Genomic DNA, 13,108 nt, shown 5'->3' on the forward strand with positions numbered 1-13,108 from the left:
GGCAGAGAGAGTGTCGGTTTGAAGACGTTTCGCCATGATAGAGTGTCATCATAATAATGAGTTAGGGCTAGTAAAACTTCACATTGTCTAAGTCTTTGTCTGGCTTCTGGAAATAGTTTTTTTCAGGCTAGTAACAGCTAGACCTACATATAAGATGATCCACAATGACTTGAAATGCCTTACTGCATCTATACATTATCATTATTACTTTTAATAACTGAACACTGTTCCTCTCTCTCTCTCTCTCTCTCTCAATTTAAGGGACTTTATTGGCATGGGAAACATATGTTTACATTGCCAAAGGAAGTGAAATAGATAATAAACAAAAGTGAAATAAACAATTAAAAAATAGCAGTAAACATTACACTCACAAAATTTCCCAAAAAATAAAGACATTTCAAATGTCATATTATGTACATAGTCAAATATTTTTGGCCCCGTTTAGGGCCAAACAGCATTCTAGTTTGCTCTGTTTTTTTGTCAATTCTTTCCAATGTGTCAAGTAATTCTCTTTTTATTTTCTCATGATTTGGTTGGGTCTAATTGTGTTGTTGTCCTGGGGCTCTGTGGGGTCTGTTTGTGTTTGTGAACAGAGCCCCAGGACCAACTTGCTTAGGGGGCTCTTCTCCAGGTATATTTTTCGGATGATGGCTTTGTTATGGAACGTTTGGGAATTGCTTAATTTTAGGTGGTTGTAGAATTGAACTTCTCTTCTCTGGATTTTGATCATTCGCAGGTATCGTCCTAATTCTATTCTGCATGCATTATTTGGTGTTTTACATTGTACACAGAGGAGTCTCAATTTGGTGTTTGTCCTATTTTGTGAGTTATTGGTTGGTGAGTGAATCCCAGACCTCACAACCATAAAGGGCCATTTGTTCTATAATTGATTCAAGTATTTATTATCCAGATCCTTATTGCTATGTCGAAATGTATGTTCCTTTTGATGGCAGAGAAAGACTTTCGCGCCTTGTCTCTCAGATCATTCACAGTGTGGAAGTTACCTGATGTTTAGGCCGAGGTATGTGTAGTTTTTTATGTGCTCTAGGGCAATGGTTCTCAATCCTGGTCCTGGGAACCCAAAGGGGTGCACATTTTAGTTTTTGCCCTAGCAGTACACACCTGATTCAAATCATCAAAGCCTTTCCATGAGTTGATCATTTGAATCAGCTGTGTACTGCTAGGGCAAAAACTAAAATGTGCACCCCTTTGGGTTCCCAGGACCAGGGTTGAGAACCAGTGGCCTAGGGCAACGTGTCTAGGTGGAATTTGTATTCTCTCTCTCTTTCTCGCTCTCTCTCTCCCCCGCGAAGCCCAAGGCTGACAGTGCGGGCGGGTCCTGCTCTCTCAGAGGCGGGTTTTCTGCAAAAGGGTTGGTTGATTTGCTATCGATCTGAGGAAGAGAGGAGAGGGGAGGATTCTTAGGTGAGGCCTGGAGAGAAAGAGAGAGAGAGAGGGAGAGGGGGCGAGAGAGAGAGCGGAGCCGAGATTTATTGCTACAACAAGACTAAACTCAACCAGGACGGAATAGCGCTGCTAGAGACAGGAAATCTGATGCAGGGAGCGAAGAAGGAGTGAAAGTGTTTGGTGGAAGGACTGCTATTTTTCAATCGCTACTGTTTTTCCCCTTTCCTCCTCCTCTCCTTTTCTTTCCATTCCTCCTCCCTGGCCGATCGCATTCCGCGTAGAATCTGCACTTTAATGCCCCTGCGCACTCGAGGAGTGGAAGGAGAGAAGAGCGAGGAAGAAGAGAGCGAGGGAGAAGGAGAGCAGAGGCCTGACTTTAACGGAAACCCCGCCGCCGCACCTCACCCCTCTCCCCCGTGGCTGCCTGTCCCCTCTCCCCTCCTGGCCCTGTATGGACGGGGATGGGGAGAGCCGGATGTTGTTACCGCGGGGCTGAGCGCCTCGCATCCTCGCCTTCCCTGCGACCGCTGCTGCTGCTGATCGTCGCTCTCTGTTACGGGGCGCACAGAGGTAGGCTAACTAGATAACTTCAAATGTTGTTAATTTTCCTCAGTAGCCTCATCGGGACCTAGTTCCTTGTCCGCGGAAAACTTCAGATCGAGCGCTGTGAATGTGACTTAACAGTTAGAGGCTAATGGTGAGTTAATAACCAGTTAATAATGCCAAAACTAGGTATTTCGGATTGGCATATCATTTGGTTAAGATTAGTTTTATAGGCCTGTGTGTTGTAGCCTATTGGAGTGTATTCGAACCTGAACCTCCCGTTATCGTTGTGTTATTTATTGTCTGATATTGCTTGTCTCTTTCTCTCTCCCGCGGACCGCGGTAGCGCAGCAGTCAGAAGGGAAAGTGTTTCCTCCCCCATCGCTCTCTTGTTTCTCCGGAGTTTCTCCAGTGGTGGCTCTGCCGTGGGTCGCTATGGCTGATAGAGAAAGGGAAGGGTGGCTCTGCCGTGGGTCGCTATGGCTGATAGAGAAAGGGGAGGGTGGCTCTGCCGTGGGTCGCTATGGCTGATAGAGAAAGGGAAGGGTGGCTCTGCCGTGGGTCGCTATGGCTGATAGAGAAAGGGAAGGGTGGCTCTGCAGTGGGTCACTATGGCTGATAGAGAAAGGGAAGTGTGGCTCTGCCGTGGGTCGCTATGGCTGATAGAGAAAGGGAAGGGTGGCTCTGCCGTGGGTCGCTATGGCTGATAGAGAAAGGGAAGGGTGGCTCTGCCGTGGGTCGCTATGGCTGATAGAGAAAGGGAAGGGTGGCTCTGCCGTGGGTCGCTATGGCTGATAGAGAAAGGGAAGGGTGGCTCTGCCGTGGGTCGCTATGGCTGATAGAGAAGGGAAGGGTGGCTCTGCCGTGGGTCGCTATGGCTGATAGAGAAAGGGAAGGGTGGCTCTGCCGTGGGTCGCTATGGCTGATAGAGAAAGGGAAGGGTGGCTCTGCCGTGGGTCGCTATGGCTGATAGAGAAAGGGAAGGGTGGCTCTGCCGTGGGTCGCTATGGCTGAGAGAGAAAGGGAAGGATGGCTCTGCCGTGGGTCGCTATGGCTGATAGAGAAAGGGAAGTGTGGCTCTGCTGATGTCTTGGTGTCAGGTCCTTTACATCCAGCCAGACTAACAAAGGCTTGTTGACACAGTTTTAAAATAATGTAGGCTTATAATAATAATGGGAATGTAAATTATAATTCGGTATAATTACGTCACAAATGTATACATTTTAGCCTACTTTTACTTTTAATACACAAAAGAATATGAGTTCAGTGTAATATGACCAAATGGAGACAATAGAATAGAATGAAATGTAATAAACCATTAAAGAATAGAACCATATGGAAACAGTGTCATCAATAATCTGTTCTTCATTGAATTCATATGTATCAATAAAGGTTCAATAGAAAACAAAACAGAATAGAATAGAACCATATAATCTGTAATATATTAGAAGGGAATCAAATCATACAGAAACTCTAGGATTGGTAAATAGAATAGGCTGGAATACCAGAGGGTGGTAGTAGGCTACTTGAAGTCATCCTATAGAGGCTGGGTTTGCCCTTGTGACCCAGAGCTAGCTGACTGCTGTGCCTACACAGAGAGGCCTGTTCTGGACTGGCACTGTGACAGCCCACCACCCCTCTCTGGATGTCCCCCAGCCATAACCCAGACCCCAGGCCCTGTCATCCAGCCCGCGCTCATTGACTCTTGCGTGTATTTGTGTGTGTGTGTGTGTGCAGCAGTCACACCTCTGGTAATTCATTTAACACAGTCCCAGGCAGCTGGACATGACACTGTCTGTGCATAGTTCTGTTCAGTAGGGGGATGGGGACGGTTTGAGAAGCATGAAAAGCACGTTGACGCTCCCTGCTAATAAGAATGTACATTTTAAATCAGTTACATTTCAAATGATCTATTTAGAAGTTGGGCCTATTTCACTTCTCTAAGTTAGTTCAGGACACCATATAACACATTTTACATTGTAATTGCATTTAATTGATTGACACTTTTAATTTATCAGCATGTCCTGTCTCATTGTGAATGTCAGATGTTGCAACGAGGAGATATCCACAACACACTATTTAGATGACTTGGTGTGTGTGTGTGTGGCTAGCTAGCTAGTAACAAGACTTGGTGTGTGTGTTATAGTGTGTGTGTGTCTGTGTAGCTAGCTAGTAACAAGACTTGGTGTGTGTGTTATAGTGTGTGTGTGTCTGTGTAGCTAGCTAGTAACAAGACTTGGTGTGTGTGTTATAGTGTGTGTGTGTGTCTGTGTAGCTAGCTAGTAACAAGACTTGGTGTGTGTGTTATAGTGTGTGTGTGTCTGTGTAGCTAGCTAGTAACAAGACTTGGTGTGTGTTATTGTGTTGAGAGTGTGGTGTGTGTAGCTAGCTGGTCTGTGTGTTATTGTGTTGAGGGTGTGGTGTGTGTAGCTAGCTGGTCTGTGTGTTATTGTGTTGAGGGTGTGGTGTGTGTAGCTAGCTGGTCTGTGTGTTATTGTGTTGAGGGTGTGGTGTGTGTAGCTAGCTGGTCTGTGTGTTATTGTGTTGAGGGTGTGGTGTGTGTAGCTAGCTGGTCTGTGTGTTATTGTGTTGAGGGTGTGGTGTGTGTAGCTAGCTGGTCTGTGTGTTATTGTGTTGAGGGTGTGGTGTGTGTAGCTAGCTGGTCTGTGTGTTATTGTGTTGAGGGTGTGGTGTGTGTAGCTAGCTGGTAACAAGGCTCCACAGCTGTCTTCTCATAGTGCTCATCACCACCGGACGCATCAGACCAGCTTGGGAGTCATCAGCTATCACTCCTGATATTATATTGCAGTGTCATTACCGCCAGCCATCCCCACAATTTACCGTTATTCAGCCCTGTGTGTGTGTGTGTGTGTGTGTGTGTGTGTGTGTGTGTGTGTGTGTGTGTGTGTGTGTGTGTGTGTGTGTGTGTGTGTGTGTGTGTGTGTGTGTGTGTGTGTGTGTGTGTGTGTGTGTGTGTGTGTGTGTGTGTGTGTGTGTGTGTGTGTGTGGACTGAAACAGAAGTGAGTGTTGTCTGAAGCGGAGGCCAGAGCAGCTGTGTATTGTCCCACAGTCAGTCACAGTTATCAGTACGTTCATACTAGACTCACTGCACAAAGACCAGTGTGATCAGAAAGACCTGGAGATGCACGCGTTTGCTGTGGAGTTTTACTCTCAAGATTCAGCCTGAGAATGAGAATGTGTGTTGTCGTTCACTCATTGTATCTGTGAGTAACTCTCTGTGTGAGTGAGTGAGTGAGTGAGTGAGTGAGTGAGTGAGTGAGTGAGTGAGAGTGAGAGAGAGAGCGCAGTGAGCTCTGGATCCTTGGTGTTTAAGTAAATACAACACTGATAAAAGGAAAACGTTTACTTTAAAACTGGAAATCAACCAATCCTCCATCGGTAACACAATGGAAAGGCCAAGTGCTTTATTATCTAAATGTTGAAAGTGTGTGGGCGACGAAGAGAGACGACATGGTGCATGTGACCATGAGGCAGAGAATGATGTGGGTGCTGGAGATGGGGGTATGAGCAGGTGGGTCTGGGCAGGGTCATGTCCTTAATGTTTGTTTGTGTTTGTATGCTGTCATGTGTATGTTTTGTATTGTTCGAAAAAATATATACAGGAGGAGAAGTGACTCCTGGACAGGGAGAGGGGTGGGCTATGTCTGGCCTATGCCCACACACGGCTGAGTGAGACTGAGTCAGGATCTCTCACCAGGAGTCCAGTTTGAATGTGTCATTCTGTAAACACTGGGATGTAGAAAACTCATTTGTCCATTAAGGGAAGCCTGGAAGGGTCAGACGATAATGTTAGCATTGCGTGGATGTGTGTGTCTGTGTGTGTGTGTGTGTGTGTGTGTGTGTGTGTGTCTGTGTCTGTGTCTGTGTGTGTGTGTCTGTGTGTCTTTGTGTGTGTGTGTGTGTGTGTGTGTGTGTGTGTGTGTGTGTGTGTGTGTGTGTCTGTGTGTGTCTGTGTGTGTCTGTGTGTGTGTCTGTGTGTGTGTGTGTCTGTGTGTATTTGTGTGTGTGTGTCTGTGTGTGTGTGTCTGTGTCTGTGTCTGTGTCTGTGTCTGTGTCTGTGTCTGTGTCTGTGTCTGTGTGTGTGTGTGTGTGTGTGTGTGTGTGTGTGTGTGTGTGGGTCTGTGTGTGTGTGTGTGGGTCTGTGTGTGTGTGTGTGTGTCTGTGTCTGTGTCTGTGTGTGTGTGTCTGTGTGTGTGTGTCTGTGTGTGTGTGTCTGTGTGTCTGTGTGTGTGTGTGTCTGTGTGTGTGTCTGTGTCTGTGTGTGTGTGGCATCCAGCTGTTATTTGATTTCCTTATTTCAGTAAAAATCTGTTTGAGATGGGGAAGGTGGAGATTGATCGACACAGAGATACCAACTGTACGTAGACACACTCCACCTGGAGAACTAATTGAATCATCAGTCATACTGTAAAAATAGAGTTGGATTCATGATGAGGATTTGGATTAGTTCTAAGGCTATGGGTCTTTTAGAGGTGTGTGTGTTTGTGGCTGTGTCTTAGCTGAGGAGTAGTGTCAGTATTTAACACACTGGAGGGACATTCTAACCCAGAGTGTGAGTGGAGTGATATATTGTGTTCCCTCCCTCTAATACCCACCACAATACTGCCCCCACCTGGTAGGATCAGGTACTGACACACACAACCCTCTCACCACACAGCCCTGAGAGCGATAGTGAGAGAGGGTTGGCTTTCTGCAAACATTCCTCTTCTCCTTTCTTATCCCTTTATCATATGGTTCAGTGCATTCACACCAAGAAAACTATGGACGTGTTTGCTTTTTCTCTGTATACACCAGGGGAACTAGGCCTATTGTTAGCATTAGTTCTATGTGTGAATAGACCTATGCTGTGTGTGTGTTCATGTGATTGTGTGTGTGCTGGTGTCTGTTAGTAAATCATGCCATAATCAGATGAGCTTTGACAGTGCGTGTTGTTGGCAGTGGAAGCAGAGCCAGGATCCTTTCAGAGATAGTTATTAGTGTGTGTGTGTGTGTGTGTTTGTGTTTGTGTGTTTGTTTCTGCATTAGAGAGCTTCTGGTCTAATCTAATAGGAGCTCACTGTGGCTGATACATTAGGCCTGGCCTCTCCTCCTCTTCTCTCCTCCTCTTCTCTCTCTCTTCTCTCCTCCTCTCTTCCCCTTCTCTCCTCCTCTTCTCTCTCTGTCCTCTCCTCCTCTTCGCTCCTCCTCTCCTCTCCTCCTCTTCTCTCTCTCTCCTCCTCTTTGCTCCTCCTCTCATTCTCTTCTCTCATCCTCTTCTCTCTTCCTCTTCTCTCTCTTCTCTCCTCCTCTCCTCCTCTCTTCCTCTTCTCTCCTCCTCTTCTCTCTCTCTCTCTCCTCCTCTTTGCTCCTCCTCTCATTCTCTTCTCTCATCCTCTTCTCTCTTCCTCTTCTCTCCTCCTCTTCTCTCTCTTCTCTCCTCTCCTCCTCTCTTCCTCTTCTCTCCTCCTCTTCTCTCTCTCTCTCCTCCTCTTTGCTCCTCCTCTCATTCTCTTCTCTCATCCTCTTCTCTCTTCCTCTTCTCTCTCTTCTCTCCTCCTCTTCTCTCCTCCTCTCTTCCTCTTCTCTCTCTCATCCTCTCCTCCTCTTCGCTCCTCCTCTTCTCTCTCCTCTCCTTCTCGTCACTCCTCCTCTTCTCTCCTCCAGTTCTCTCTTCTTCTCCTCCTCTTCTCTCTCTCTTCTCTCGGTCAGGCTGACACTGAGACCTCTGAAAAACTTCTAGATCTTTTCTCTTTTATAGCTCAGACACACCAGGACAACCAACAGTTCAAAGCAGTGGGTGGCTGTCGTATCACCCCTGACCAAGATATCAAACTTCTTTCAACAACAACAAACGATGAGACCATACCATGAACACGGGGCCATGAGAGTCTGGAGAAGGACAAGTTTCATCAGACAGCATAGAGGATCTAACAGTGTGGATGTGTGTGATCTGTTATTCTTCCACTCTGTGTCTCAGCCTTATCTCTGGCTCTGTGGGAAAGTCTGCAAGTCTCTATTTGAGTCTCTCAGCACTGCTCTTTGTTCTGGTTTCTAAAAGTCTTAAAGCAGTGTTACTGTACACACACACACACACACACACACACACACACACACACACACACACACACACACACACACACACACACACACACACACACACACACACACACACACACACACACACACACACACACACACACACACACACACACACACACACACACACACACGCCAGCCTGTTCTTTGTCAGCTTTACTGGTTTAATATAAACAGGCCAGTAGCGTTGTGTTAATTTGGGCCATAGAGATCAAAGCTCCTAACCGACCTGAATGTGTGTGTGTGTGTGTGTGTGTGTGTGTGTGTGTGTGTGTGTGTGTGTGTGTGTGTGTGTATATAAATGAATGCAAGAGCTTTCCTAAAGATGTATGTCAAGCCAAAGCCAAAACCCCATGACTATGAGTTTCTATGACAGCCTTGGTCTGGCACACAATACCATCTGCACCACGTGTTCTTTATCGGTCTTTGGTACCATGAAGGAACATTGATGTTCTACATGTATTGCGGCCCCGCCAGGGCCACTGGTACTGTATTAGTGCTGTAATAATAGAACTGTAATACTATTGTAGTTGTACCATAGTACTGACTGTTAGTATGTGTGTGTTTCTCCAGGTCATTGCCAGGTGGTCACCCCTCAGTGTCGTATCCAGAAGTGCACCACAGACTTTGTGTCCCTGACGTCTCACCTGACCCCAGCGCTGGAGGGCTTTGACGTAGAGTTCTGTAAGGCTCTGAGGTCCTACAGCGCCTGCACCCAGAGGACAGCCAAGTCCTGCAGGGGCAACCTGGTCTTCCACTCTGCCGTCCTGGGCATCTCAGACCTCATGACCCAGAGAAACTGCTCCCGTGACGGGCCCACCTCCTCCACACACCCCGAGATACAATCAGAGCCCTGCAACTACCACAGCCGCACCCAGCACACTCACCCACACCCTCACTCTCACACGCACACTCCCACGCGGCCTGGTTACCTGTTCTGCGGGCTGTTTGGGGATCCCCATCTGCGGACGTTTAAGGACAGCTTCCAGACCTGCAAGGTGGAAGGGGCGTGGCCGCTGATTGATAACGACTTCTTGTCTGTGCAGGTGACCAACGTTCCTGTGGTAACGGGATCCAGCGCCACAGCGACCAATAAGGTGATGGGAAATCCGTACGGTATATTACTGTGTATTGAAATGAAAGCCTCGGCACTTAACTAGTTAAAAAAAGAAAGAATAATAACTCCTTCCTACATGGTTCAGAACAGGTGCAAGTCCACAAAGTAGAAAGCTATACACTAATAAACACAGGAAGACTGTTTTGTTTCAATATAAAAGAAAAACCTTTATTTGGAGCATGTTCCATCTTGTAGTGAATTAGTATATCGAGAAGAGAACAGGCCCCGGTATAGAGCCCTGAGGTACTCCCTCGATAAGACGTCTGATAAATGGAGGTTCTTACCCAGCTCTCCACTGAAGCAGCAGTGTTGTAAAGATGCAGTAAACAGTACATTCTGGGATGGGAGAAAAGAGGTTGAGAGTGACGCACAGAATAAATAAGCTGTCTAGTATGAAGAGCTTTGCAGCTGCAGCCTAGCCCAGATAGGTTTTATAGCAACTCCCTTCTCTCTCTTTTTGAAACCTCTTTTTACGTGTTGCGTTTTCACTTTGCAGACTGTGTTCGTCTTTTTTGTGTTCTAGTTTGAGTTTACTGAATGGCTGGTGTGTGTGTCTATATTCACCTCTGAGCTGCTGTGTCTCAGAGAAAGAGCTCTTTTCGTCGAGAACACACACACACACACACACAGGTGCGAGGAGAGCAGAGTGAACAGTTGAGTCTTGTGACTAACACTTGTGACTAACGTGGTGTTGGAATCCTAACTTAGTTAATGGCTGCTTATAGCATGACCCCTAATACCCTGAAATGAGCGGCGCGTGAAAGGAGCCACTATGTGTGTGTCAGCAGAGGGGCCGAGACCTTTCACACACATATGGCTTTAAGTAGGTTACGGTCGAGAACGAGGGGCGCCATACCATAAAAATACAAAAAACGCACACACACATGGACACACGACACAGACACAGACACATGGACACACAACACAGACACAGACATAGACACATGGACACATAACACAGACACAGACACAGACACACAACACAGACACAGACACACACACATGGACACATGGACACACAACACAGACACAGGCACACACACATGGACACATGGACACACAACACAGACACAGGCTGAGAAGGTCTTTACATTTACATTTACATTTAAGTCATTTAGCAGACGCTCTTATCCAGAGCGACTTACAAATTGGTGCATTCACTTTGTGACATCCAGTGGAACAGCCACTTTACAATAGTGCATCTAAATCTTTTAAGGGGGGTGAGAAGGATTACTTTATCCTATCCTAGGTATTCCTTAAAGAGGTGGGGTTTCAGGTGTCTCCCGAAGGTGGTGATTGACTCCGCTGTCCTGGCGTCGTGAGGGAGTTTGTTCCACCATTGGGGGGCCAGAGCAGCGAACAGTTTTGACTGGGCTGAGCGGGAACTGTACTTCCTCAGTGGTAGGGAGGCGAGCAGGCCAGAGGTGGATGAACGCAGTGCCCTTGTTTGGGTGTAGGGCCTGATCAGAGCCTGGAGGTAAGACGTCACTAAGATAGTTCTGTGGTGGCCAAGCGGCCATGTTGTCCCCCACCCAGGGGATAGTTGTACGACTGGTGCTCTGACCCTGTGTCAGGGGTGGGGCTCGCGATTCGTTCTAATTATTAGCACACACACACACCCGTGACTGCGCCTGCAGCTCCTGGCCTAATGGCTGCTCAGGCCTCATCCCTCATCGCTGACAACTGGACAAAGCAGTCATTCATGCTATCACTAATGCTAACCATAAAACTGTGTGGCTATGGCCACAGCCTTGCGGATACAGTTGGAGGACCCGGCTAAGGCTAACACCATGCCACTGCTAGCCGTTAGCCTGGGTGTGTTTGCTTAGCTGTGCCTGCTAATCACGGCTTGTTAAAAAGTAATTGGGTCATTGCTAAAATGGATTCTGTGGCGAGTTAATGGCATGAGTGTTTGTGTGTGTGTGTAGGTGTGTGTAGGTGTGTGTGTGTTTGTGTAAGACAGAGTTGGGCTGAGCCCTCTGACAAATATGATTTCAGCTCGTTTTCAGGGCACTTGTGTGTGTGTGTGTGTGTGTGTGTGTGTGTGTGTGTGTAACCAATAAATAACACAGTAAAAGCCATTTATAGTTTATATTGTAGTGTTGTATATTAGTTGTCAGTGTGCAGTCAGTGTCCTCTTTGCTGCAAAGAATTGGGGTTTGAACAAAACAAGTGAAGGTCAATATCCTTGCCATGTTTGTAATGTAAGATATTATAAAGTTTCTGGAAAACCTGTTTTTAACCTGTTTTTAACCTGTTTTACACAAAGACCAAAGTTCTTGTGTGCCTGGTCATACGATGACCTTTTTGTGTGCCCACAGATCACCATCATATTCAAGCCCTTTGAGGAGTGTACAGACCAGCGTGTTTACCAGGCAGTAACAGATGACCTGCCCGCTGCCTTCGTAGACGGTACCGTGAGCAGTGGGGCCCCTAACCACAACGTTAACGGGAATAACGGTGACTCTACCGGTAAGGTACGGGCGCTGTGGATCTCGGAGCGTAGCCCCGGTCACCACGTGGAGCTGCATGCCGGCTACATCGGCGTGACGGTTATCGTACGACAGCTGGGGCGCTACCTGACCCTGGCGGTGCGCATCCCGGAGGAGATGGCCCATGCCTACGACGCTACGCAGGACCTGCAGCTCTGCCTCAACGGATGTCCCACCTCGGAACGCATCGACCGGGGAGGTCACCTGCCACTGCCTCTCCCTCTACCCCCTCCAGCCCTGGGCTTACATCTCCAGCAGCCACACGGCCAGGGCAAGGGCCAGCCCTCCCACATGGCTCCCTACAGCGCCCCCCAGAGGTTCAGTGTAGAGGGTGCACGGGCACGCTGCAGGGAGCAGCTGGAGTTACAGGATATTTATTTCCACTCATGTGTGTTTGACCTCATGACCACCGGGGACGCTAACTTCACGGCAGCAGCGTTCAGTGCTCTGACGGACATGGAGAGTCTCCACCCCCACCGGGAACGCTGGAGGATCTTCCCGCAAAGCTCCGCCGACACCTCCCAGCCTATCACATGGCTCCTACTGCTCACTCTCTTTGCGCTCGGCTCTGCACTGGTATAGCGTGTGTGTGTGTGTGTGTGTGTGTGTGTGTGTGTGTGTGTGTGTGTGTGTGTGTGTGTGTGAGTTTGTGTGTTCATATAGAGCCCCTAGCTGAGCTGTAGGATAAAGTTCCCTCTATGCAGATCTAAGGTCAGTTTTGTGTTTTCCCCTAACGGTTATGATTGAGGAGGGTAAACCAAGCTGATCCTGGATCTGTGTATAAGAGAAACTTCTAACCAGAGCCCCTCTGGAGATTTCACTTTTTCTTCTTCTTGGTGAAAAGAGAATAGTTGACTGAACACCCTAAGGCATATTACTGCCATAAAGGAGTCCACAGCTGGCATCTGAGCAGATTCCACGACACTCCTGTGTTCTTCCCATCTCTGCTGTGTGGGACCTAGCAGGCTTCCTGGAGATGATGACCTGTCTATATGTGAGGATTACCAACCAACACTCCAACCTGTGTGTGTATATTGTAGAAACACACTCCAGACTGTAAATAGTGTGACGTATCTTGGAACGCTGGATGGCGTTGTTTTTATTTTTATTTTTGCGTGATTTTGTTGTGATAGTTTTTTTTTATACCTCATAGACAGAGGAAGTTGTTTTAAGAGAAGCACTTTATTTAGATTTTTTTGCTAAATCCACACCAGTGTTCCCCCTCTCCCCTTTCAACCCCACCCCCCACTCTCTTCCCCTTCCACCCCCCCCCCCACTCTCTTCCCCTTCCACCCCACCCCCCACTCTCTTCCCCTTTCAACCCCACCCCCCCACTCTCTTCCCCTTTCAACCCCACCCCCACTCTCTTCCCCTTTCAACCCCACCCCCACTCTCTTCCCCTTTCAACCCCACCCCCACTCTCTTCCCCTTTCAACCCCACCCCCCACTCTC

At 47.7% G+C, this 13,108-nt stretch overlaps 1 protein-coding gene across 1 annotated transcript; it reads left to right on the plus strand.

Moving 5' to 3' along the window:
• The first annotated feature begins 1,271 nt into the window (after positions 1-1,271).
• Positions 1,272-12,961, plus strand: rgmb (repulsive guidance molecule BMP co-receptor b). The gene is made up of 3 exons (XM_035785867.2): positions 1,272-1,977; positions 8,621-9,144; positions 11,486-12,961. Exons 1-3 carry the CDS (start codon positions 1,869-1,871, stop codon positions 12,236-12,238), a joined length of 1,386 nt encoding a protein of 461 aa, XP_035641760.1. The 5' UTR covers positions 1,272-1,868; the 3' UTR covers positions 12,239-12,961.
• Positions 12,962-13,108: the final 147 nt, after the last annotated feature.

Source organism: Oncorhynchus keta, chromosome 14 (genome assembly GCF_023373465.1).
Source record: "Oncorhynchus keta strain PuntledgeMale-10-30-2019 chromosome 14, Oket_V2, whole genome shotgun sequence".
In the NCBI taxonomy this organism is placed as follows: Eukaryota; Metazoa; Chordata; class Actinopteri; order Salmoniformes; family Salmonidae; genus Oncorhynchus; species Oncorhynchus keta.